Raw genomic sequence first — 26,721 nt, 5'->3', positions numbered from 1 at the left:
TGGCTGGTCCCCCTTCCTCTCAGGCCGTGACTTCCTCTGGATGGGTGGGAGGTCCTGGGGTGGGGAGTGGGACTCAGTCCTGAGCAGCAGGAGACTGGAAGGTCCCCTCCCACCCTGTTGCTGGTGGGCACCTAGGCTGTCTTGGAGCCTGGTTCCAAAGCAGGCTGGTTGGGTTTGAGGGTCCAAGGGGTGCCTTCAAACAAGCTGAGAGCTTCCCAATAACCCCTGGTGTGGCCCCAGGCCCAGGAATCCCGCTGGTGGGCCGCTGGAAGCCAGGCCTCCTCAAGGTTTGTGCTTCTTGTCTGTGAAGAAGAGCCTCCGGAGCTTGTCAGGCTGCAAGGAAGGACAGGATGCTGGAGCCTGGGTCCCGGGCCAGGGCAGGGAGAGCCAGGCTCAGAGGGTCCCTCCACAGGGACTGGGAGCTGGGGCCCAAGGCCAGAGAAAGGCCAGGTTGGAATGCAGATACTAATTGCTCCACAGCCCCTCACAGCACCAGAAACTCCAGCCCTCTGGTTGGGATGAAGAACTCACTCGCTCTCGCCCCCCCTTCCTTCACTGGGTCTCCAGAGGTCCCCACCCCAGCCCTCTCTGCCTCAGCCACACCCTAGGTAGGATGGGGGGGTGGTGTATGTGGTGCCTTCAGCACCCAGAAGGACTAGGCAGCCGGAGGAAGAGCAGACAGGGGATGTGGCTTATGTAGTTCTTAGAAGGACTGTCCACAGGCAGGATCTGTGGTCCTGGGAGTCAGGACCTCAGACGCTGTCTTGAACCAGGGGAGTTCCCTGTCCTGGGGTAAGTGGGTACAACCCTGCCCCGAGGGAGGAGCTGGCAGAGCTGCTGGTGAAGGCCTTTCATCTGTGAGCTCAGGGTTTTACTGTTCAGGCCGGGAGAGGAGGTCTGCACATGCTGGAGGTCTGAGGCTGCCGCCTTGGAGAAGGGGCTCGCCTGGCTCATCGGCTCCAGGTACAGGCAAGTACACTGGGGTAAACCCTTAGGAGGGCTCTTCTGCCTCCCTGGGAACTCTGACCCCACTCCCTCTGTCCTCCTGGTCTTTGCTTCCCCCTTTCTCCTTTGTTAGTCAGAAACCCCCAGGAATAACAGTTATCTATTGGCAGCTGTCTCTGGGCTGTATCCTGAGCACATGGGGATGGCTAGCATCATCTCCTGGGCAGCCACCCCTGGACACAGCACAGGACCAGCCCATTTTACAGATGAGGAAATGGAGCTAGATCCTGGGTAGATGCTAAATAAGAGTACAGGATGCCCAGCTAAGTTTGAACTTCAGATAAATAAGGAATAATTGCAGTACTGGTAACTATGCTAAAAAACATTACTCATTGTTTATCTGAAATTCAGATTAACTGGGTGTGTTGTATTTTATCTTGCTGAATCTGGTGATCTTAGTTGCATGGGAAACTATTTTGCCCAAAGCCACATGGGTAGGGAGTGCCTGAGCCATGAAAAGGGACAAGGCAAGTCAAACCTGGAGCCAGGGTCCTTGTCCACCTCTCTGAGGCTCTGAGACCCCTGCAGTGGCAGGAATCCTGCCCCAGAGAAAGACTTCAGAAGCGCCTGAAAGTTTCCATCTTACATCCTAACCTCTGCCTCTCCCACCTTCTCCAAGCAGAAGTCAGGGCTGGGAAGTTCTGGGTGTGGTGCTGACCTGACCCACCCGTGTTTGAGGGCCACAGGTTCCTTCCTTCACCAGCAGCTCCCTGCGGGTTGACAGCCACCCCGCCCCACCCTGGAGCCCACCTTGTGTGTCTGTCCAGCCTCCTTGCTCCTGGCTGCTTGGATTTGTGTGTCTGTCCAGCCTCCTTGCTCCTGGCTGCTTGCTCCTGGGATTTGTTCGTAGGTGTGTCTGGGCTCTGGGAGTTCTGGGACCCCCGAGATCCTCTCATAACCACAGTCCGTGAACCCTGAAAGCTTGCTGTATGTGGGGATCATCCCAGGATAGGGGGTCCCGGCTGGGCCCCCCCAGCAGACAGCAATATGCTCATAGGCACTGCCGCCTTCCCTGCGTGGCACATCCCTGGCATCCTCAGGGAGGTCTTCTGTCCAGATGGACTCGTAGGTGTCTGCACAACTGCTCTGGGAGCAGGGCTGGGCCCCACAGCTCAGTTTTGGAGACCCCTGGCTCCAGGTAGCCCCTGAGGATCCTGAGGCCTCAGAGCTGGAAGGCAGGAGGAGGCCCCAAGAAGTGGGAGACACTCTAGGGCCCTGGTCTGGGCTCACCCCAGAGAGGGCAGGTCCTGGGCCATCAGGCTTGTTCTGGCTTCCATCTGTAAGTCTCCTCGGGGCCTCCTTGCCTGGAGAACAGGCCTGGCTGCCACCTGGAACTGGCTCCTGCCAGCCGGATACATCCGTGCCCAGGCCTAGCCGGGCCTGGTTCATCTTTCTCAGGTCTGCATAGATGATGTTGTTGGAGCCTCCAAACGAGTTGCTCAGAACGGAAGCTCTCCTCTCCGGGAGGGGGGGCGCCTTGACAGGGGCCTGGAGAGAGGGACAGAACTTCTTTAAGATTACCCTGCCACCAGGCTGCCCTCAGCTAAAATGAAGCTCGCTCAGAGAAGCTGAGGGCCCTGGCCTTGGACTCATTTACCTGACTGTTATGTGCAGGGGTTGGTGGACATTCAGGGTCCCTGCCAGCTTCATGTTCTAGGACTCCTGAGTATGGTCCTTACATTGGCATTCAAGGTCAGGGGTCATGAGCTCTGTCTCCCACCGGAGATCATCCTGTCCCGCTCCTCTCTCCCCTGCCCCCCAGAGAGACCCCTGCATTCACCCACTTACTGCTCCCTTCCCCTTCAGAATGGGCTACCCTCAAGTCCATCAATTGTGTAGTTATTCAACAAATATTTAGTAAGAACTATGTAGACACTGTCCCAGGTGCCAAGGGCTTCATAATGAGCAAGACCACCTCTTGGAAGTTTACATTCTAACCTGGAGATGGGCAACATACTACTGTTTTTGTTTAATGTGGCTGATGTAATACATGATATAATAGCATGTATGCTCAGTCACTCAGTCATGTCTGACTCTCTGCAACCCTATGGACTGTAGTCCACCAGGCTCCTCTGCCTATCACAGCAAGAATACTGGCGTGGGCTGCCATAGCCTTCTCCAGAGGATCTTCCCGACCCAGGGATCGAACCCGCATCTCTTGCGTCTCCTGCATTGGCAGGCAGATTCTTTACCTCTGAGCCACCTGGGAAGCACCCCCATATAATAGTGTATCACAAGATAATATACTGTCAGCTCATGATCAGTACCATGAAGAAGAACAAAGCTGAGGAATGGGATCGGGACAATGGCAGGTGGGAAAGGAGATATTTTCCACAGTTTAGGCGGTCCTTTCTGAGGAGAGGGCATCTAAGCAGAGAATGGCATGCAGCGAGGGTAGCAGCCACGTGGGCATCTGGTGGGAAGAGTATTCCAGGCAGTGGCTCAGCAAGGGCGAAGGCCCTGAGGTGGGAACAAGGCTGGTATGTTTAAGGAAGATCCAAAGGCCAGTGAGGTTAGAGAAAAGTGAAGGAGGAGGAGAGGGAGCAGGGCCCCTGAGGAGGCTCTTGTGAACCCTGGTGAAGCTTTCAGATTTTATTTTAAACCAGAGGAGAAGCCCTTGACATTCTGTGATCTGATATATATTTAAAAAAAAAGTCTCCGTGAGTCCCTCCTGCAAAGGCGCTATGGACAATAAGGTATTGACTCACAGGCACCCCACTCTATAGTTTACTAGGGGATTTTTTTCAGACATTGTATATCCATTCCCTCATTCAAGCCTCAATGGAACCTCAGGATTGGTAAACTGAGACTCAGAGAGGTTATGTGACTTGACCAAAGTCACTCAGCCAGAAAGGCCAAGCCAGGGTTGGAACCAAATCCAGCTAGCAGAGGCAGGCATGGGTGAACCACTGGGTGATTCCAAACTGGGCCACTCCTCTCCCAGAGGGCCTGGCAGTTGGCCTCCGCAGCCTGAGGGGCTGGCTGGGGTGGCTGCTCCAGGCCTGACTGTGGGCGTGGCAGCCACATTCCTGGTCTAGCAACCCTGACCCTCAGTGGCCCAGAATCCTTCTCACCTCCATGCTTTCTTCCTCGGAGAGATTCCAGGGACTTGCATCCAGGCTCCTCCTTTTGTGGAGGAAGGAGATCTGGTGCTTTGGAGAGGCAGAGGGGCTGCTGGCCTTCTCTGGTGGGTATTGCAGGCTAGGATCAGTTTGATGGAGGCCGAGGGTGATGGCGTCATAGAGATCATTGTCCTCCATCTGGGGGTGGTGGAGACACAGCAAGTGTGTGGTCATATACCCCTGGCTGGCATCTAGCCTCCTGCCAGAGACTGCTGGCCAGAGCCAGAAACATCCCCACCAGGTCCCAGACCTCAGCTAGAACACTGTTTCCTTCTCCCAGGACCCTGCACTGAGTGCCCGTGGGTGTCAGGAAATAGAGAAGGCAAAGAAAGGCATGAGGTCCAGTGGTGGACACCCCTGGCCTGGCTACTCTGCCCCATCCCCCACCCCACCCCCAAGGAAGAGGGGTACCTACCCTGGGGCAGGCAGCAGACAGGGTCTCCCCAAAGGGCTCAAACTGCACCTCCTGGTAATGGTGCACGAGTTCCGCCAGGGTGCCGTGGCTCTGGGTGTCCCCTGAGATGAGGTAGCGCCGGTTTCGGAGCTGGTTGATGACAAAATGCCGGCAGCGGTCACTGCCCCTGCAACACAAGGACAACCGGCAGCTCTGCCTTGGCCCAGGGCCGGAGCTGACCCGGGGCCACGCTGCCCTCTGGGGCCTTGACGTGCCCCTCTGGAAAGTAGAACCTGACATCCAACAAGCCCAGCCTTGCAGGTGATGCGGAGCTAGGGAGTGGGGTTTCAACCCACCCCCCCCACCTCCCCCTCATTCCCCCCACCCCCCTTCCCCTGAAGCATCAATCAGGGAGGAAAAGGCAGGGGAAATGAAGAACTCAGCTTGGGGCTTGGATGCAAAATGTAAAGGGATGACACAAATTCAGTAATCAGGACAACTAATAATGCAATTATTTTAGAAAGTCAAAATTAATACCAAAATATCCATGATAAGTAAAACCTCTGTCTTAAAGATGAGGTCCAACCCCACACTTGCACACCTCGGCCTCACTCCTCTCACCTGAATTCTGGCCAGGTGGAAAAGATGGAATTCCAGCTTCCATCTCCCCCAGCCTGTAAAGTCCCACCCTCTTCATTTTCCTTTTTTATGGGAGAGTATTGGGCTTTCCTGGTGGCTCAGTGGTAAAGAATCTGCCTGCCAATGCAGGAGAGTGCAGGTTCAATCCCTGGATGGGGAAGATCCCCAGAGGAGGAAACAGCAACCCACTCTAGTATTCTTGCCTGGGAAATGCCATGGTCAGAGGAGCCTGGCGGGGTTGCACGGGGTCCCAAAAATGTCTGTGGGCTCACAAAGAGGCAGACACAACTTAGTAACTAAACAATAAGGGCAAAGCATACATCCTAATTGTGCCACTCAATGTATTTCCCATGTAACTACCACCTAGAGGAAAACAGACAATATTTCCAGCTCCCCAGAAGATTCCCTTATGGCCCCTTCCAGAGTAGCCATCACCCTGACCCCCATCGTCACAGAACAGCTTTGCTCATTATGGAAATTCACATAAATAGAATCATATTTTTTTTCATGTCCATGTAGAATTAGCTTCTTTCCCTCACTGATAGGTAGTATTCCATTTAATTTAAATATCCACAATGTATCCATTCTGCTGATGGACATTTAGGTTATTTCCACATCTGGGCTGTTATAAATGAAGTTACTCTGAACATTCTTGTACATGGCTTTTTGCTGAATATATGTATTCACTACTATTGAGACTATCCCAGGACGGAGAGTTGGTGGGTCTGGGATACACTTACGCTTAGCTTTAGTAGAGTATGCCAAATTGCTTTCTAAACTCACTGCCAGGTATGAGAGTTACAGTTGCTCTGTGTCTTCACAAACTGTTTCGTAGCCTCCTTCTACTGTAACCAGCAGTTGATTGTGGTTTTAGTTTCTATTTCCCTGATCACTAAAGCTGCTGAACTGTCCTTTTTGGGTACCTCTGTTTTGCCTGTGTTGTCTTTGTCTTACCGATTTGCAAGAGTTCTTCATATATTCTTGATATGAATCCTTTATTAGGTGTGTGTATTACAATACAAAACCTCTCTGGCCCTGTGGCTTGTCCTTTTATTCACAGAATGGTATCTTTTGATTAATAAGAGTTCTCAATTTTAAGAAACTCAATTGTTAAGCTTCTCTGTCAGTACTTTGGGGTCTTATTTAAGAAATCTTTGCCTACCACAAGACCACAAAAAATGTTTCCCATGTTATTGTTTTGCTGTTCTCACTTGAGTCTATGATCCATCTAGAATTATTTAAATTTTGTGTATGATGTGAGGTAGGGGTCATTTTTTTTCATTTGGATATCCAATTGGTCCCACACCACTTATTGAAAAGACCAGCCTACCTTCATCCCTCAGCCCTGAACTACAGTGGACATTTGTTGCAAATCAGGTAAACCAAATGTGGACATTTGTTGCAAATCAGGTAAATGAAATGTCGGGGGCTGTTTATTGATTTGTTGGTCTATTTGTGTATCTGAGAGGAACCCTACTTTTATCTCTTTAATGAGTTGGCATTCTACCCAAAATCATGTTTGAATAATAACAATTAAAAAAAAGGCCTGATGCTGAAAAGACATTGAAAACTGCTGAGTTTGTATATTTCAAACGGAGAAGGCAATGGCACCCCACTCCAGTACTCTCGCCTGGAAAATCCCATGGATGGAGGAGCCTGGTGGGCTGCCATCTATGGGGTCACATGAGTCGGACACGACTGAAGTGATTTGGCAGCAGCAGCAGCAGCAACAAGTAACATTTATTTATTTACTATGTTCTGGACACTGTACCAGCACTGTTAAAGGTCTAAACTCATCAAGCCCGTTCAACAATTCTATGAAGTAAATACTGCAATATTACCATTCTACAGATGAGGAAATGTGGGTGCAGAGAGGCAAAGGAACTTGCCCAAGGTCAGGATTTGACCTGGGACAGTCAGAACAGATGATAATTTTGAATCTGAATCTGAGACCTTTGAGAGTTTCCCTGGAGCCCCAGCCCGCCTCCCTCCCTAACTGGGGGTTGGTGGCAGGGGGAACTTCTTCCTTTTTCTGCCTCCCCCCTCGCAACCTACTCTTGGGTCAGGCTCTGACATCACCACCTCTGACGTCATCCTGCCTATCTTGTCTCCTCGTCTCTAGGACCACTGCCTTACACTAGTCTAGATTTTACCATCGAGCCCAGACCTCACCCCTCTGTGGCCCCCACTGCCCCCACACCTCCAGTATCTGTCTTGAGTCCTCCTTCCATAGGCTGTTTGCAGGTTCCTTGCAAAACCTAAGTTTGACCCGATGACCCGTCATTGTCTATGGACATAGCCCAGCATCCAAGGCTATCCTGAGCTGCCCCCTGCCCTCCTCTCCAGGCACTGCTCCACTGGGACCACGCATCCTTCCACACCCAGCAACTTGTGGGGTCCCCAACACCTTAGTCTGCCTTGTCTCTCTTCTTTTGCACACGCAGTTTAATCTACTGGAAATGCCTTCCTAAATCCCAATCACACCTCCTTTCCTGCCCAGCAAGTTGCTTTCTTTCTTCTATCCTGGACTCAAAGTTCACCTCTGTGAACCTTCCCCAGTCTTCCATCAGGAGGAGGTTCTCCCCTGCCCACCCCTCTGACTCACCCCCTTGAAGGCAGAGGCTCCTAGTGGCCGGCACTGCTCAGAATGCCTGATGGACATGGTTGGATGAGTGAGGGAGTCAGAGAATGAGGGCCTGGGGAAATCCCAGCAGTGTGCGCTGGTGGAGATTCGGAGCTTATTTGCAAGGCTGGGTTATGGGAGCCAGAGCCTGCCTGCCTGTCTTTTGTAGAGGGCTTCCTCTCTTACCTGTAGGACAAGATGTAGCCGGTGGCCCGGTCACTGAGGCGGATGAGGAAGGAGCCAAGAGCTTTGTCCCTGAGCAGCTGCTCTGTCTGCCTGGGCAGAGGACATGCCATTAGCCAGGTCTGGGTCCCCCCAATAGCAGCAGGAGTAGCCTAAGTCAGACCCACCTCAGAGTCCCTGCCAGCCATGCCCCAGACCCAGAGCAGAGACCTCCAGACCTTTATAGAGAAATCCCTCAGAACTTTGGCTGGTTCTGTGGCCTGTCTGGGCTCAGTCAAGCAAATTCAAGACTCAGTCTGGCGCTGGGTTGGAGTCCTGAAGTCACGTACATTGCCCCACTTACAGCCTCACCAGTGGGCACAATAGCCACTGCCCCTTTCCACCTGAATGGCCCTATAGCAAGAAGGATTCCATATAGCTGGGGATTTTCAGTTGTGTGGATCCTTGCTTCAGGGCTGCTGTGCACAGCAATGTGTACAATTGCTGCACAATTGTGCAGGATGTGTACTGCACAAGAGTTTCTGCAGGGAGAAGGTGCTATTATATCTGGAGCCTGACCATGATAGCAACTTTTAGGTTCTCATCTTCCTCCCTTGCACATCCCCTTCAACCCCAGGCAGCTATGGATACTGCTAAATAATGCCAAGTATTCTGGAGGCATGGTAGAAAATTCCAGCTGTCTTCTGATTTGGCAGTACATAGACCAAATAGTTCCTCACCCACTTATTCACCAAATACTGAGTGCCTGCTCTATGCAGGATCAGCTACAAATTTTGCAGAGTTCAGTACTAAATGAAAACCTGGAGCCTCTCAGTAAAGAAGAATTTCAACATGGGGACTGCAGTGTATTCAGCCAAGAATAGGGCCCTTCTGAGCAAAGGGCCCCGTGTTATAACACGAGTTGATGCCGGTGAAGCTGGCCCTGGTTCAGTGCTAAGTGCTGGGCTGGGAGGACCCAAAGGCTGGCTGCATTCGTCATTCCTTCAGCAAGTGCTTTGGCAGCTTGGAGACCCACCCCAATCAGAAAGCCAGCCCCCACATTTTGGCGTTTATTCCTAGAGTAACTGTATATCCAGGGTTGCCTGGGACAGCTCCCACTTAAAACATGTCTCCTAGTAAATTCTCCACTTACTGATAGTATTCTGGTTTGGATGATAAATGAAACAGCACCCCTAGTAATTCATCAAGGTATTCAGAGCTGGTCTGAATGCATTCTGATCCGGCCTGCCACCCCCACCCCCCTGCCTGTTTTTCTGGCAACCTGGCAGCCCCAGCAAACTCATAGTGGGGGGCCAATGCCTTCACCCACCTTGCCCACAGAAGCAGCCATCAGAGAACTTGGTGCTCCTAAGTCTGCTTCCCCACCCACCACCTCCTGGGGTCCCTGTCTCCCCCATGGAGAAGGCAGGGACCAATCTGGTCCCAGACCATTTTTTCGGCCCTGAGGGGCTATTGGCCATGCTGGGTGTGTGGACAGGGGCAGCCTTACTTGCGGGTGATGAATCCGTGAAACCAGGGGGGCAGGGCTCCGTTCTGCAGAATGAGGGGGGCTTGCGTCTCCATGAACCAGCTCAGAGCCAGCTCCTGCAGCTCAGCCAGGTCCTGTCTGTCCCCAGCCCCCTTGGGCCCCTTGCCCAGGCTGAGCTGCCTGAGGTGGGCCTCCATTCTGGCGAGCACTGAGGTGGAAGCCGAGCCCAGACCACCCGCACGCCTCTATATCTGTGTGCGCCTGATGGATTGACGCCTCATTTGCCTGAGTCCATGCCCTCTCCAACCGCCCACGGCACACAGGAGCCCCATTGTCACCTCTGACAATGTGTGGACTGGTTCCCCTCTCTGATGCTCTGAGGCGGGGCACCTTGGCTGGCTGGGGACTCTGGGGGAGGGTCACATGAGCAGCTAGAGAGGCCTGGGGGTGGGTATCCCTGATTTCCTGGCTAGCAGATGAGGCACGGCACTGGTTTTGGCCCCTTCTCCCAACCTCCGGTCTTTGTCTCGGCTAAAAACCAGACTCTGGCTAAAGGCCAGGCACTGCCACTCTTAGCAAAGTGGGGAATTTAAATTCTACTTGTCCTTCTTCATGGAGGCCACTTGCATTTTGGTGAAGTTCCTTGCTGGTGAATTCCTCCTTCCACTCAAGCTTTACTGTCGACTGTGTGCCACATACTTGTGGGCCCTGGGAATAAAGCAGTAATCCAAAGAGCATTTTGCCTTATGGCACATACATTCTAGTGGAAGGACACAGGCAATAGACAAATACATCTGTAGAATATGGTGTCAAGTGTAATAAGCACTCCAAGAAAGAGAGCAAGAAGATGAATGGGTGTGTTATTTAGATGGGGGGTCAGGGTTGGGGGAAGCCTTGTCCAGAGGTGCCACCGGAGCAGCAAAGGAGGAGGCCAGGCTGGTGGCCGGGGAAAAGATGCTGCTCCCAGAAGAGAGAAAAGCAAGTGCAAAGACTTTGAAGTGGGCCTCTGCTCTCCGATCCCCTAGCAGGGCTGCCATGAGGCCTCCAAGAGGAAGCAGTGAACCAGGTAGGGCCCAGGATATTTGTTCATGCAAACATCCCTGAACTTTTAACGTGCTTCCGAGTTTCATAGCAGAAATCCAGGCTTGGGTGATGGGGAGACAGGGGATGTTGCAGACAACCAGCCCCAAGGATCTGGGTTAGAATCATTACACTGGCAAGGGCCTGAAGGCAGTTACTAAGTGGCTGCAGATAGCTCAGTTTTTTCATCTGTAGAATGGGAATGATTTTTTAAAAGCTACTTTCTAGACTCTAGGGCCATTATGACAACTAAATGAGATAGCACAATGGTTAAGAATAAGTTCAGTTGCTCAGTTGTGTCCAACTCTTTGCGACCCATGGACTGTAGCACACCAGGCTTCCCTGTCCATCACCAGCTCCTGGAGCTTGCTCACACTCATGTCCATTGAGTTGGTGATGCCATCCAACTGTTTCATCCTCTGTCATCCCCTTCTCCTCCTGCCTTCAATCTTTCCCAGCATCAGGGTCTTTTCAAATGAGTCAGTTCTTTGCATCAGGTGGCCAAAGTATTGGCGCTTCAGCTTTAGCATCAGTCCTTCCAATGAATATTCAGGACTGATTTCCTTTAGGATTGCCTGGTTGGATCTCCTTGCAGTCCAAGGGACTTTCAAGCATCTTCTCCAACACCACAGTTCAAAAGCATCAATTCTTCAGCGCTCAGCTTTCTTTATAGTCTAACTCTCACATCCATACATAACTACTGGAAAAACCATAGCTTTCTCTAGGTGGACCTTTGTTGGCAAAGTAATGTCTCTGCTTTTTAATATGCTGTCTAGGTTTGTCATAGCTTTTCTCCCAAGGAGCAAGCATCTTTTAATTTCATGGCTGCAGTCACCATCTGCAGTGATTTTGGAGCCCAAGAAAACAAACTCTCACTGTTTCCATTGTTTCTCCATCCATTCGCTATGTAGTGATGGGGCCAGATGCCATGATCTTCATTTTCTGAATATTGAGTTTTAAGCCAGTTTTTTCACTCTCCTCTTTCACTTTCACTTTGCTGAAGAATGAGGAAATGTATGTATAAACTCAAAAACTGGTAGAACTGGCCAATAACGATAGAAGTTAGGATAATGTTTGCTTTGGGGAGTATATGATAAGGAAGGGATGAAGGGCTGTCGGGTGGTGATCATGTTTTATTTCGTGATCTGGGTGATGTGTTAGGTAAATGTATTCACTTTGTGAAAATTCACTGAGCTCTGGGCTCATGACCTATGCATTTTTTTATGTATATGTTCTACTTCGACAAAACAGCTCACTTACTAAAAAATGAGGATGCTGCAGTCATTTTTCCTTGGTTCCAATCCCAGCTGACCAGCTATGGAACCTTGAGGAAATGACTTAATTTTTCTGGCCTTCAGTGTCGTCATCTTTGAAACAGAGACAAGAACATGACCTGTTGTTTGGAAGGTAAGATGAGTTATGTCCTTAGAACAGAGTTTGGAACACAAGCTATTAGGATCAGCTCTGATGATGATGTAATAACCCTAAAATACAGTGGGCCCTCCCATTGGTAATTATTTTCATTGTTACTATTATTATTACAATTTCATCACGGTCACCTCAAATCAAGATAAAGTGATAGATGGCAAGTATGTAATACATACAACTTAGAGGAAAGGCCAGGGCATGACACACACCTGCAACCTCCACCTGAACAGCTTATTCCCTGTCTCTGAAACTCATTTCTCACATCTGTGAACAGGGCTGCAAGGCATCTACTTGCCTCACCTGTCGATGGAGTGAGCTATGGGATGCTCTTCACATGGGATAGACCCACAGGCACACCGCAAGGATCCCCAGGGTCAGCTACTGGGAACAGCACTTTTATAAACAATTTCCAGCCTTGACAGAGAGGAGTCAACTCCAGCCAAGGGATCCTGGAGGGATTCATGTACTTGTGAAACTGTCTTCCGGTCACAGCTGTAAGCCAAGGATACACTGGGGTAACAGTGGAAATCACAGGCCCAAAGTGGCAAGAACTGGAATTTCCTAAGTTGAGGTGGGGGAGGAACAGGGGTGGATTACATCTTTATCTTCCCCAATCTCTAACTGAAATTCAGCGTTTCCTTCCATGACGAGTGCAGAGAACAAACCCTGTTAGTGTTCATAGAACTTGTGACTTTGTCACCAATGGAAATTACAGATATTCTCATACCATGTTATAGCTGTGGCAGACATCTTCAGATGTTGATTTTGTTCACCATTACCTCAAAATAACTAAGCCCAATGCCAGATCTTGTTCTTTAACGTGCTAATAAAGAAGCACACTGTATTACTACATCACAGATTTTTGAATAACTTTATTTCAATATGATTGATTTCCATTGTGATTCTATGTATTTATTTCATGCATTTAAAAATATTATTCTGAGAAAAAGTTCATGAACTTCATCAGATACCAGAGAGGTCCAAGGCCCAAAAAAGGCCAAGGAAGCTGGGGTTAGACCCAGAGTTGGTTTGCTGCCAACAACAAAGTCCTGGAAGTATTCAAATACAAAGAAATGTTTCTGTAATTTTCCATGAGGTATTATCTCTCCAGCTCCCTCTTAGGTGGGGTACTTTTATGAGCAGAACTTGGCCGTTTGCATAAGACGACAAAGGTTTTGTATAGGGGAAGGGGGAGCCCAGGATGGCTGCGGGCCAGATATGAAGATTCCAAAGGCAGGCAAATAAAGGGGAGTCTATTTTTACACTCAGAGGAAATGGGGGTGAGGAGCGGGTGAGGCCAGGTTTGGGGACATCAAGTGAGCTCTGTGAAAGATTGAGGGGTTGGCTGTCCCTGAAGGCACTCCATAACCCACTGTTCAGTTCATGGCTGTGCTCACCTGCTAGGGGCTGGGCCCTGGGACAGAGAGAAGACTCCAGAGCGCCCACCCTGCTTCTCCATCCCTGGGTGCTCAGAGGTGCAGGAAGAGGAACTGAGAAGATTCAGGCTCTTGCAGCCAGACTAAGCAACTTACAATCCTGGTTCCCCCATTTGCTGGCTTGGTGACTTTGAAGGAGGTACCTAATCTCCGTGTGTCTCAGTTTCTCATCAGTAAAAATGAAAGGGATAAAAAGTACGCATAAAAAGTACGCACCTAGTAGGGTTTGGGGATCCAGTGAGCTGATCTGACGCAGAGGAGAGGCTGGGAGGCACAGTGCACATGCAATAATCATCAGCCCCAGCTCCAAGTCATCTCCCCACTGGGAAGTCCCCAGAATTCTCTGTCTGTCTCATCAAAACTTCCTTATCCTGGGTTCTCCATCAAGGCCATGCTTCTGCTGTAGAACAAATAGATGGTAACTGATTATCCAGTAAACTATTCTCCTGAGGGTGCTCAGGCAGAAAGCTCTCAGACTTCTCCAGAAAGATGCTCAGAGGCAGCGTCTTTCCAGTCCTTTGGACCGAGGCTGAGTATGGCCAGCACCCCAGCACTGCCGCTTCCATTCCTGCGTCGCTGAGCCTGTGCTGTGGGAACCTAGCACACGGCCAAGTGCTGCTGGCAGCCCACCTCCATGCAGGATGCCAAAGGGGACTTCTCAGTAACTTTAGTCATAGGTTTGTTTTAGTTTATGAACACTGCATTTTGGTGTCCCTTAGTTGGTTATTCCGTTAGAATTTGTTCCACAATAGTAGGGAGTGCAGAATGAACGACTGTATTTCTTTTCTTCTCAGACTGTCTTATTCTCCACTGTATTCTGTGCCTGGAACCATGTTTGGCATAGTTAGATGCTCCATAGGTGTATTTTAAATTATCATCCAAATGTGTAATATATCCACATGGTTTTTAAAAATAATAAATGTAGTACTCCCCTGGTGGTCCACTGGTTGGGAGTCCGCCTGCCAATGCAGGGGACATGGGTTCCATCGCTGGTCTAGGAAGATTCCATATGCTGAGGGGTAACTAAGCCCACGTACCACAACCACTAAGGCCATGTGCTTTAGAGACCAAGCTCTGCAACAAGAGAAGCCACCACCACAAGAAGCCCACATTGCAATTAGAGAGTAGCCCTCACTGCAACCAGAGAAAGCTTACACACAGCAACAAAGACCCAGTGCAGCCAAAAACAAAAATAAACAAATAAATAATAAAAAGTATAAAAAAGATATCCCTAAAAATCTTCTTCTTCCAGGCATTAAACCCCTATCCACCCAGTGCCGTCTCATTCCCACAAAAAAACCACTCATTCATTTTTTGAATGTTCTTTCGGGGATTCTTTATGCATATTCAAGTAAATATGCATATTCTTATTTTCCTCCCTTTGTTATATAAGGGTGGAATCCTCTGCAGTGTCCTGCGCTTTGTTTTGTAAAACTCTTTAGTAATAGATCTTAGAGTTCCTTCCATAAGAATACATAGAGTGATGCCATTCTCTCTGTTACAGCTACAGGGCTGCACCATCATTTCTGTGCCCAGTCCCCTAGTGACGATCACTCGGGTTGCTTCCAGTGTTTCTATATTTCCCACAGTGCAGCAGTGGATAACTTTATACAGATTTGAGTAAGCCAAGGGCGAGCACATCCATGGAGCACATTCTCAGAAGAGAGATGGCTCAGTCGAAAGGGCATTTGCTTTTGTCATTTTGATAGGTGTTGCCAAATTGTCTTCTTTAGGAGTCGTAGTCATTTACACTCAAGAAATTCTGAATGAATGACTAGACAAATGGATAATATATCCAAGCTCAGTCATTTGGTGGAGAAGGCAATAGCACCCCACTCCATTACCCTTGCCTGGAAAATCCCATGGACGGAGGAGCCTGGTGGGCTGCAGTCCATGGGGTTGTGAAGAGTCGGACAGGACTGAGTGACTTCCCTTTCACTTTTCACTTTCATGCATTGGAGAAGGAAATGGCAACCCACTCCAGTGTTCTTGCCTGGAGAATCCCAGGGATGGCGGAGCCTGATGGGCTGCCATCTATGGGGTCGCACAGAGTCAGACACGACTGAAGTGACTTAGCAGCAGCAGCAGCAGTCATTTGGGGGCCCCCAGATAGCAAGAAAAACTGGGAGGGGGCCGATGCTGCTCCAGCGAAGTCACCAATGTTACTTTGACTTTTTTTGCCCCTTTGACATCCCTGAAAAAGCTCATCTTCTCATGTGTAGAGCATGGCTCTTGGGGTAGGAGGGCAGTACAATCATCCCACCAAACAGGCAGTTCTGTTTTAGTAATTTTTACAGGACAATGGCCACGTACTGAGAACTTTACAAGGGCTGGTTAAAATGTCTGAGGCCTGAAAAACATTAACAACAAAAAACCCTACCAGTTGCTGCTAAGTCGCTTCAGTCGTGTCCCACTCTGTGAGACCCCGTAGACAGCAGCCCACCAGGCTCCGTTGTCCCTGGGATTCTCCAGGCAAGAACACTGGAGTGGGTTGCCATTTCCTTCTCCAATGCATGAAAGTGGAAAGTGAAAGTGAAGTCACTGAGTCGTGTCCAACTCTCAGTGACCCCATGGACTGCAGCCCACCAGGCTCCTCCATCCATGGGATTTTCCAGGCAAGAGTACTGGAGTGGGGCGCCATTGCCTTCTCCAACCAGTATTCTTTCCCAAATCCAAAAGAAGAAAACTGCAAAATCACAACAAATGTATAAGCAAATGTCTATACAATGTATTGTTGCATCAGCTTCATTCAGTATTCATAAAAGTTTCACCACATCTAAAATGGTTTGGAGGTCAGATTGTCTTAATCTCACGAGAATCCCCAAGTGTGCAGGAAAACTGCCAACAGATTGTTACCAACTGTCAATTAAATGAATTCTCAAAGCCAAATCATTCCAAAGCAAAATTATAAAAGTAATCATTTCCAAAAAAGTTCAAAGCAAAAAATATTATATATGTTGTACATAAGACATATAGAACATTATGCCATATAATATGTCATATTAGTATTATAATTACATATAATATAAAATGTTAATATTATATTGTATATAATTTAAAATGTGACTATGCCATTATATTTATATACATATTTGTATATATTTATTTATGTGCTATGTAGTGAGATGCAGACTCCAAAGTGCCCTGGACCTTTGCAGGCACACTCAGTCGTGTCCAACTCTTTGCAGGCCCATGGACTGTAGCTGCCAGGTTCTTCTGTCCATGGACTCCGGACAAGAATACTGGAGTGAGTTGCCATTTCTTACTCCAGGGATCTTCCTGACCCAGGGATCAAACCCGCATCTCTTGTGTCTCCTACACTGGCAGGTCCCACTCCATAGAGTATCCTTGCTCTGGGCCTGTGGGCTCCTGACAATCCTAGAGGAAAGTAAACCCACCCCTCAGATCAGAGGGTCTCCCCCATTAGCTGTACCTCTCAGTTTCGGCAGCAAGAACAAGACGTAAATTAGTTTCTCTATAGATTATCTGACCTCACCGGTGAGTAGTTCTGAGTCCTGTGCAAAAATGACGAGCTACAGAATCACATGCCATTTGCTCATGAGAACTAAAGAAGAGACAGGTATACAGGAACCTGTTGAGAAGATCAGGGGCCGAGGATCATATGTTGGAAAGCTTGTTCTACAGTTTCTTGGAGGCCAGGGGGCTGCCATGGGTCCTGGCACACCTGACAGTTTGGACATCCGGGGCTGCCCCTCACTGCTTGGAAATGGGGGCCTATAGGAGCTCGGTAACGATGTTGAGCCCCTATCATGCGCCAAACATTTCAAATACACATATGTGATTGCCTTTCCCTTTTATAACAGGAAGACGAGATAGCATTACTGTCTCCAGTTGTCCCCACTGTAAAGATGGAAACAGAGACTCAGGGCTGAAAACGGGCTGCTTGAAACAAAGAGTAAGTCAGTGGCAGGGCCGAGACCAGAAGCTGGGGGTCCTACCCCACTTCCTCATGTCTGCTGCATCCACCTTGAATGCCTTTGTTCTTGACCCCTCCCCTACCTGGGGCTCCTTCCCTTGCTACTCAAACTCTGTAAGTATCTAAAAAATGCACTAACTCAAAATTGATGAATATTTTGTTAATATATTCAAGCTCCAAAATACAAAACCAATCTGAAAATGCTCTCCTCTTCTCTCCAAATCAGCTCCTTCTAGGTCTCCTCACTGCCCAGTATCACATCTTGATTGCCTTCTGGGACCTTCCTTCCAAGATAGTGGCCTTCCCTGCAAGGCAGCAGTCCCCAACCTTTCTGGCACCACGGCATGTTTCCGTGGAAGACAGTTTTTCCACGGTTGGAGTTGAGGGGGATGGTTCAGGTGGTAATGGAGCGATGGGAGAGGCAGATGAAGCTGCACTGGCTTGCCAGCCACTCACCTCCTGCTGTGCAGCTCTGGTTCTTAACAGGCACCACCTGGGGGTGTTGGGGACCCCTGCCCCAAGGTCATGTCCCCTTATTGCTTTGCTTGCACAAGCATCTCTTTTTAAAAATTATTTATTTATTTTGGCTGTGCTGGGTCTTAGTTGCGGCTCATGGAATCTTCACTGCGGCAGGTAGGACGCAGTTCCCCAACCAACAATGAAGCTGGGCCCTGGGCGTTGGGAGTGCGGAGTCTTACCCACTGGACCCCCTGCACAAGCACCTTTTAAACTCCTTTGGAGACCCCTTTGCCCAACCAAGATGATGTCTATACTTCTACCATTAGAACAGCATCTCTTCAAGATTTCAGTTAAAATGCCCTTACCTCCCAGACGGGGCCTCATAGTGAGGGCTTGTGTGAGCAAGGAGGAAGAATCTGAGCTCAAGTTTGGCTGAGGGATAGGAGGTCCCGGGAAGGCGATGGCAAGAGGGCCCTTGGGAAAGGAGTGGGGAAAGCAGAAAGGCTTACAGTGTCCTGGGCGCAGTGCCAGGCCCAGAAGCAGGACAGTGACCAGAAAGGACAGGACCTCTGTAGCTATAGCCCCACTGTCTTCCCGGGGATCCAGCCCTCCCCTGCTTCCTGGGCAGTGTGGCTCCGTAACTCCTATGTGGACCTCCGCTGCCTGGCACCCAGCCCCTGCAAGCTTCCCACCCCACCCTCCAGGGCATCCAGGCCTCTACCTATCTGAGTCCTGGCTCCCTGGTCCTTGGGACTGGGAGCTTGGCAGGCATCCCAGATACCTTCCCTCTAGGAAACAGAACCACAGGTGTGTTAGATTTGCCTGCCAATTTGGTAGGGAAATGAGGCTTCCTGGAAGCTGGAGATAGCAAATCCAGGCCGACAGGGTCCCCTGGTGGGGCTCTCCTCTGTGAAGCTCCCCCACACTCCTTTTCGGAGTTTCAGCATCACTCAACACACCAGGCAGAAGCAAAGAGCAGGGGCTGGGGATGTTTGTTGAATGAATCAGTTACCATTCTGAGGCCTTACCACAAGTCAGGGACTGTGCCAAACACTTTTGCATTTATCTTGTTTAAGCCTCGCAACAGCTCTAGGAGGTTAAGCGGTCATTCTACAGATGAGGAAACTGAGGCACAGGCTGGCTGGGAGATCCACCCAATGTCATACAGCCCCTCCTTTATTTGGGAGCCCCCCTCCCCGACTACCACTGCTTCCAGTGGCCCCATCCATTTCTCCACTGACCCTCTATCACGGCAGGTGGCGTGGCGCTGAGCTGTACGAAAGCACAGACAGCGCTCTCCCTGGGTGGTGGCGGTGGCGTCTCTCAGTGGTCAATTCAGCCCCACTCTGAAGATGGTCTGTCTCTCCCTGTTCCTTCTCTCACCCTCCGGTGCTCAGCCCATTCACAGCTGCAGTACCCCAGCCTTGCTCCATGAACTCCAATTTCCTCCCCTTTGAGGCCAACTTCCTCCAGATGTGCTCCGTGTTGAACAAAGCCCCACCAAAGTTGCACTGTGTCCCCTAGCCCCAAGCAGTGGAGCCATCTCTGCTGGTCCTCTCTGCCTCAGGCACAGAAGGCCTCCATGGGTGCCCTTTGTGTCAGGACAGCTTCTCCAGCAGGGCCAGGGGAAAAGCGAAGTCGTCAGGCTTGCACTAACCAGAGCGGGCAGCCAAGCTTGCAGGATGAGACAGAGTCCTAAAAGTAGGGGTCAGGTCAGTTGTAATAGCTGGAAGAATCAAGAGGCCTTTGAGCATGAAGGATCAAACAACAAAACAGAGCCTCTGCTGGTATGGGGAGCTATAGGGAGAATGACCAAAGGCCCCTCACAGCTGTGCCTTATGCCACTGATACATTTCAGAGCAGCTGGGCAGGGCCCTTACAGATCACTTTGCCATCCAGTCCCTCAGGGAACAGATGGGAAATTGTAGCCCAGAGAGGGCACAGATGTGCCAAAGGACACACAGCATATCAGGTGGTAAGGTCTACGTTCTCTCTGGGCTCCCCACAGGACTGAGGGCTCCTTCTGTGGCAGGTTGGGGTCTTAGTCAACTCCATACCCTGGGGTCTGGGAATTAAAAAGGCAGTGGGTGGCTGGGTGCTTCTTAGAGGCCTCTCACCCTGTTCCCTGCTAGGAAAACTGGACTAGGATGAGTCACTAGCTCTGTGTTCCCGCGGGGTTTGCCCAGAGGCCGGCCATGTGGGAGCAAGTTCATTGCCCAAATTTCCTCTTTTCAGTAAACAGTAGCCACTTCCTCCTGGGTTGCCCAGTTCCTCTGGTCACTGGGTTCCTGAGAGGCTCGAGGGGCAGGGGCTCACATGGACAGGCAGGACAGACCTTCTGGCACCAAGCTTGCCTGTACTGGACACCAGGCAGGCACACAGGCTGTGTAAAGCTGGCGTCTGGCCACAGGCCATGTGTGCATGCTAAGTTGCTTCAGTGGTATCCAACTCTTTGCAAACCCATGGAGTGTAGCCTGCCAAGCTCCTTTGCCCATGGGATTCTCCAGGCAAGAATACTGGAGTGGGTTGCAATGCCCTCCTCCAGGGGATCTTCCTGACCCAAGGATCAAACCAGAGTCTCCTGTGGTTCGTATCACAGGTGGATTCTTTACTGCTTGAGCCACCAGGGAAGCCCCGACCACAGGACACTGACCTTTAATCTACAAGACTGGAAACTGCAAAATGTCAATAAGCCACTGAAGAAGAGCACCAAGCAATTAGGAGCCATCAGGGGCAGCCCCAGGATGACCATGTGGGAGGACCTTGAGGGGATGATTTGGCTAGAAAAGGGGGGGAAATGAAGCTGCATTTGTTTAGCATTTTACATAAAATATAAAATTGTCCAAAGTGAATTTGGAGAGAGCTGCTAAGAGAGATAAGATGAAGGTCCACCATACAGGCCCTTCAGCTTTTAGTTTTAGGAACAGAGGGGGGTGGGGTGAGACAATGCAGGGCTTGTTCATGAAATAACCAGCATCCCAGGGTGACCCAGAGAGAACTGGCAGGGCAAGGGGCCTGGGAGAAGTCTGGAGAGTCCAGAGGGTGTTGGGGTTGGTGCTGGAGCCTTGGAATGCTTGGGCCACTTCTGCTTGGCTCTGCAGAGATGTGGGGCCCTCCAGAGGCCCCTGCTGAGATGTTGCCCCCAGTTTTGAGGCCTCCACGTTTTGCCTGTCTCACTAGGGTCTCTGGGCTTGCAACTGCGCCTCCTCAGAGGGCCATATTCTGGGCCTGGCAAGGGCCAGGAGAGTTTATAGAGTTTTTAGATAGTGTAGGCTCAGCACTACAGGGATTCCCTTGTAGCTCAGTGAGTAAAGATTCTGCTTGCAATGCGGGAAACTCGGGTTCGACTCCTGGGTGGGAAAGATCCCCTGGAGAAGGAAATGACAACCCATTCCAGTATTCTTGCCTGGAGAATCCCATGGAAACAGAAGCCTGGCAGACTACAGTTCATGGAGTCGCAAGAGCCAGACATGACGTGGCAACTAAACCAGTACCAGTACCAGCACCTGGATCTGCCAACTTTCAAGGGACCTAGGAAATGTCTGTAGACTATAAAAAAGGTACCAGCTGCAAACCCCAGGAAAAGAGGAAAGTCAAAATTAATAAACATTTCATTACATGTCTGAAAAGTGTAACATTATGTCTACTTCATTAAAATGTCATAAAAACCTTCCTCCCTTTGAAAACAATTTATATGTTGGGTTTTTCTCACTCAGCCAGGATTCCCACATAGACATGATATATCTGCCAAGATGTAGTAGCCAAATGTATATTAAAAAGAATTCTTCATAGATACTATCCAGAGCATAATTCTAGAAACTCCTTCAAACATTTTTAGAGCAAATATTATGACTATGCTTACTATGGAATGTGGGGCATTATAATATGCTTGATATGATGTGGGGTATGGCCTCCATGAGAAAGAGGGCCTGTGAGATGTTAAAATGACAGGGAGAGTGGAAGTTCAAGTGCAGGAGGTCAGGCTTGAGGCCAGCTTGCCCACTGAGAAGCACAGACTCTAGCTCTGCCAGGGGCTGCAGAGACCCGGCCAGCCAGGCCAGACCCTCGCCCCAGGGTGAGGGGGCTCACTCCTGCCACCTGTGAAAGACGCCTTCCTTGCGCCTAACAGATATCTGCTTCCACCAGATACCCCATGGGCTTAGTCTGTCCTCTGTGACAGCAGGCTACGGTCATCCTTACTTTTTGCCCAACTCACTGACAGAGCAGAGGTTGGAGGGAGGCTGTACCCGCTCCTGCCCTGTGGCCTCCTGTGTACCTCCTGTTTGTAGCTGTGTACTGTAGCTGTACAGACCCAGTTCTCCCAGCTCTTCCCCTTTCCATAGGACTTCTTGGTCACACCCTACTCTGGCTTCCTAGCCCACAAGTCAACTAATCACAGTCCCTCTTGATCACAGCAAGGCACAGATGAAACATGGTTCCTTTATTCTCGAGGGCGACCCATCCCACTCCTGCAGTGCATTCTCTGGCCTCCTATGTATTGGGGATGTGAGACCCCCCTCTCAGAATCTGCTAATTTCAGAGGAAATCAGTGCTAACTGTACAACAGTGATAATTGATACGCTGAGTGTTACTGTGCTAGGTGCCATGTTAAGCACTTTCACATGATCTTGAACTCTTTATAAGAACGATGGTATGAAGTAACTACTTGTACTATCCCCATTTTATAGATGAAGAGACTGAGGCTCAGAGAGGTAACATAACACTCCCAAAGTCACACCACTGGTTAGTAGCAGAGCTAGGAGACAGATTCCATCAGTCTGGATTCACAGTCCAGTCTTTAACTTGATGCGGTATTGCACTCAAAGATCCAAAGGGTGCTAAGATGGAGGCGCCCTTGCCACGGCCACCCAGGCAGATCCTTGACGGGCCTGGGGACAGGTGGGGTAACACAGGGCCCACAGCTGGTTGGCTGGCTGTGTGAGCTCACTCTTCCAACCTGCCTCCAAGTAAGCAGTCTAATTCAGGGCCCCGTCCATCTCAGAAAGTTCGTTTTCCACCTGTGTAAAAATATGCAAACCAAAGAAGGTGAGATACTGTTTTGATCTGGCCCTTTCACAAATATCTCTATGACCTTCCTTTTTTCATTAAGTAAAGCGAGCTTTAGTATTCGCATTTCCTCCACAAACTTGCATGACTCATTCCCTCATGCCATCTAGGTCTCTGCTCCAGGTCACCTCCTCAGTGGGGCCTCCCTGATCCTCTGAAACGCAGCCTGACCCTCCTGCCCTCCTCTTACATTATTGTGAAACAGAAGCACTTGCCCTTGAAGTTATTGTGAAAGTTCAAATGAGCTAATATATAAAACACTGGTAACAATAAGGGCTATTTAAGTGGTAATCCTTTTTAAGTTACATCACACAGTATACTTTTATCTGCCTTTTTATGTGGGTATTCTCTCTCTCCCTTGCTAGACTATTATCTCCATGAGGGCAGGGGAATGATTTTGCAGCTTGTTCACTCTCTTGTCCAGCGTCTGGAACTGTACTTGGCACATAGAAGGGGCTCAGTACATATTTGTTGAATTCAGAACATGAACCCACTGAGGTCTGGAGAGGTGGGAAAAGTTTTGGCTTTCATTCACAAATTCTATAAACATTTACTGAGCACCCACTCGGGCGCCAAGCAATAAGCTCTCTCGGGTGTGCAATACTAGCCTATGAATCTGGCAGGGCAGAAATTTTAAAACAAAGTTTTGCACTGAGGTTATAATTATATGTACAATTTCAAGGGGACACTGATGGATTTTTGAGAACCGCAAGTTCACACTCCCATAAAGAAACGGAACAATGTTTCAGCTTGGCAACGTGGGGTTTGGACAGGAAAGCACAGAGGGCAGGCGGTGATGCTACCTGACCCGCCTCTGGGGTGCCTGCGGGAGAGCCCCGGGTCGAAGCGGGCGTTCCTGGAGGCGGGCGGGGGTGGGACTACAAGTCCCAGGCTGCTTTGCGCGCCCGCAAGCCGTGCGGAGCGGCGGGGCTCAGGGGAGGGGGTGCGGCAGCGGCGGCGGCGGTGGCGCCGAGGCGCTGGGGGCCCGGGCGCCGGCGGTTGGCGCGCTGGCTGGCAATGCCGGGGCCCGCGGCCCGCGGGGAGGAGGGCAGCGGTGGCGAGGGCGCGGCCCCGGGGGCCGCGGCGGAGCCTGGGGCCGGGCCGGGGCGGGAGCCGGCGCGGCTGTGCGGCTACCTGCAGAAGCTGTCCGGTAAGGGCCCGCTGCGCGGCTACCGCAACCGCTGGTTCGTGTTCGACGCGCGCCGCTGCTACCTCTACTACTTCAAGAGCCCGCAGGACGCGCTGCCCCTCGGCCACCTGGACATCGCAGACGCCTGCTTCAGCTACTCGGGCCCCGACGAGGCGGCCGAGCCCGGCGCGGAGCCGCCCGCGCACTTCCAGGTGCACAGCGCGGGAGCCGTCACGGTGCTCAAGGTGGGACCGCGCCCCTGCAGCCCAGCACCTGCCTCCCGGGGGCGCGCGCACACGCCCTTCTTCTGTTCCCCCTGCTTAGCCTTGGGGCTGCCCCTGGCACCCAGCTTAGCCTCGCTCCTCTGCCCGTCTGACTTTCTCCGTCCACCCTCCCTTTTCTAAAGCCCGTCTGCCAGCCTTTCCCCGTTTCTTTCCCAGACTCTGTCCTCGTGTCCCCATCTCAAGCTCTTCACCTGAGTTTAGACCAGAATGGCTGGGCGCTCCTCAGCCCTTTGACCCGTTACCACCCTCTGTGCCCTCCCTCGGGCCCTTTTCTGTCCACCTCCCCTCCCCTCCCCTCTCTCCTGTGGATGCCCTGTGTAGCCCTCCTAGGCAACCGTAACTGTAGGCTTCCTGCCCTTGACTAAATTATTACTCTCTTCAGCTGCCTCATCTGTAAAATGGGGATAGTAGTGGTATCTACTTCTTGGGGGAGTTGGGATTTTACATGAAATACACGCTAACCATTGGTAAATGTGATGGCATCCAAGATGATAGACAGAAAGAGTCAGAGATGGCAGGGCTTTTAGAGAGAATCTACTGCAGGCCCCTCCAGAGTGGGCAGGGACACTGCTGCTAAGTTCACACAGTCAGTCAGTAGCAGAGCCTGTTTGCTTGCTCCCTGCTTTGGCTGGGAGAGGAGGGAAAGGGTTCCTTCAACCAGTCCTGCCTTGCCCATTTGAAGCTTCCTGTGTTGAAGCGTGGAACTTGCATCAGGAGTCACCCTGGTGCTCAGAAGCCCCTCCTCCCGCCTCGTTCTTGAGGGGCTCCCATCATCTCCTAGGGGCCCTCCTGCTTCCAGCACCTGAGTGTCTGGGCCTTGGCCTGGAGTCTGATCTCTCTCCCAGCCTCCCTCCTTGCCTGGTTCCTGTGAGCCTCCACCCTCACTCCTCTCTGTCTTTCTTCTCTTCCGTATTATAAGCTGGGTTTCTCCAGAGCAGCAGGGCTGGGCTGGGTTGTATGAAAACTCTCTGCAAAGCTGGCCAAGTAGAGAGAGCAGAGTGGGCTGAGCCTAGCGCCCTTGGCCTTGTGAGCACAGGGCTGTTCCTGGGATCTCCGAAGCCAGCAGCAATTGGAGCTGCTCCCTGAGGTCGTTTTTCAGAGTTTTGTCAACTCAGTTCTTGCTGTTGCAAGCAGAGTCTGATTACTTGTGTTCTTGTGTCCTTTTAGATTCCTCCATCCCTTCTTGAAGTGGGTGCAGACAGCCTGGTTCTCCAAAGGAAGCCAAGCAGAGTTGTAGTTCAACTGGGGTTTACTTAGAAGCATTTGTGTAAACTTCGGAGTGACCCTAGCAAGTACACAGGGACTTTTTGCCAAAGAAAGACGCGTCCTCACTATCATGGACTGTCCCTTTGTACAGCTGAATTTCCTGTAGAATTGTTTGTTAAAACAGAAAATAGAGCATCCTGTTTCAGATTTTCTCAGATGACTTTGGAGCCCTCTATCAGATATTTTCATTACAGTTTTTTGAATGGTGGAGATATCTACAGAAGTGGGGCTGCAAAATGCAGTATCAAGAGTGTGGCTTTAGAGTTGGGCGGACTTAAACTTATGGCTTGAATTTGCCGCTCACAGGCGTTGAGCAAATTATACAACCTCTCTGTCCCAGTTTCTTCTTCAGCCTACTGGGAATCTTACTGTCCTCACTGGTTACTTTTGAGAATTCTGGAAAATGGCTGGCACAGAGTAGGCAGTACATGGCATCCATAAGAAACAGCAAGTAGTGTTTTGGGCCGTTATGTAGTGTGTTTGTGTAATGGAATATTATGCAGCAGCGAACATAGAGGAATGAGAGGGGGAAGTGTCAACGTGGCTGACTCCCATAAACGTAAAATTGAGAAAGGAAAACAAAGTTACAGATCGCATGCAGAGGTATGATTCAAGCAAAAATTGAGATCATGTAGATGCATATGCTGTGTGGGAATGGGAGAGCTCTGTTGGGGTGATGAGCCCTGCATTCAGGATGGTGGTTCCCACTTGGGAAGAGAGGGGAATGTGAGTGGAAATGGGTGCCTGGGGGCATCCACTGTCTTCGCAGTGTTTTATTTCTAGCACCAGGTGGTGTGTGTTTTATTATTCTATTTCTCTTTTTCCATGTTCAGAATATTTCTCTCTCTCTCTCTCTCTCTTTTTTTTTTAAAATGAAGTGGATCTTCACGTAGGTTACTGACTGTGGAACATTTTGGTATGTAAAGCTGAATTAGTCATAGAATAAGAGAGCGTGCCTGAGGCCAAGGGTCTGCTTTGTAAAAACAGTGGAAATGGAAACACAGGCTAGGCTCTTCAAAAGAAGAGAGCAGTCAGAATGCAGGGTTTCAGAGTAAGGAGTATGTCTTAAGAAAGATGAATTTTAGGGTACGGTGTTTCCTTCTGAGCTGTGGGAGTAAAAATTTTATGGTGGTAAAAGTGGAAACTAGCAATTTATCTCCCTTTTCACCTTTCACGTCCAAGAACTGATTCCCATAAACTT

General features: G+C 50.2%; 2 protein-coding genes across 3 annotated transcripts in view; one reads left to right on the top strand and one right to left on the bottom strand.

The window, feature by feature from the left end:
- Positions 1 to 282: 282 nt before the first annotated feature.
- Positions 283 to 9,631, bottom strand: SH2D7 (SH2 domain containing 7). Its single transcript, XM_068990968.1, has 6 exons — positions 9,456 to 9,631; positions 7,970 to 8,059; positions 4,543 to 4,708; positions 4,080 to 4,265; positions 1,756 to 2,493; positions 283 to 333 (listed from the first exon to the last, which is right to left on the bottom strand). Exons 1-6 carry the CDS (start codon positions 9,629 to 9,631, stop codon positions 283 to 285), a joined length of 1,407 nt encoding a protein of 468 aa, XP_068847069.1.
- Positions 9,632 to 23,858: 14,227 nt separating this feature from the next.
- TBC1D2B (TBC1 domain family member 2B) overlaps positions 23,859 to 26,721 on the top strand; it is an 89,474-nt gene continuing 86,611 nt past the window's right edge. For both annotated transcript variants that reach the window (XM_068990918.1, XM_068990919.1), the window contains exon 1: positions 23,859 to 24,215. In XM_068990918.1, coding sequence (XP_068847019.1) covers positions 23,859 to 24,215 — 357 coding nt within the window. The remainder of the gene's footprint in view (positions 24,216 to 26,721) is intronic.

This window comes from Capricornis sumatraensis, chromosome 19, assembly GCF_032405125.1.
Source record: "Capricornis sumatraensis isolate serow.1 chromosome 19, serow.2, whole genome shotgun sequence".
Classification (NCBI taxonomy): Eukaryota; Metazoa; Chordata; class Mammalia; order Artiodactyla; family Bovidae; genus Capricornis; species Capricornis sumatraensis.
The sequence above is the reverse complement of the archived record's forward strand: the minus strand, read 5'-3'. Positions and strand labels throughout refer to the sequence as shown.

What these genes read in the sequence shown, in the direction of transcription:
- SH2D7 (XM_068990968.1), bottom strand. Translation starts at nt 9,631, where the DNA reads ATGGAGGCCCACCTCAGGCAGCTCAGCCTGGGCAAGGGGCCCAAGGGG. An exon ending in CACGGATTCATCACCCGCAA is followed by an intron (nt 8,060 to 9,455) that starts GTAAGGCTGCCC and finishes TCCTCTGCCCAG; the next exon opens with GCAGACAGAGCAGCTGCTCA. An exon ending in TGTCTGCTGCCTGCCCCAGG is followed by an intron (nt 4,266 to 4,542) that starts GTAGGTACCCCT and finishes CACCACCCCCAG; the next exon opens with ATGGAGGACAATGATCTCTA.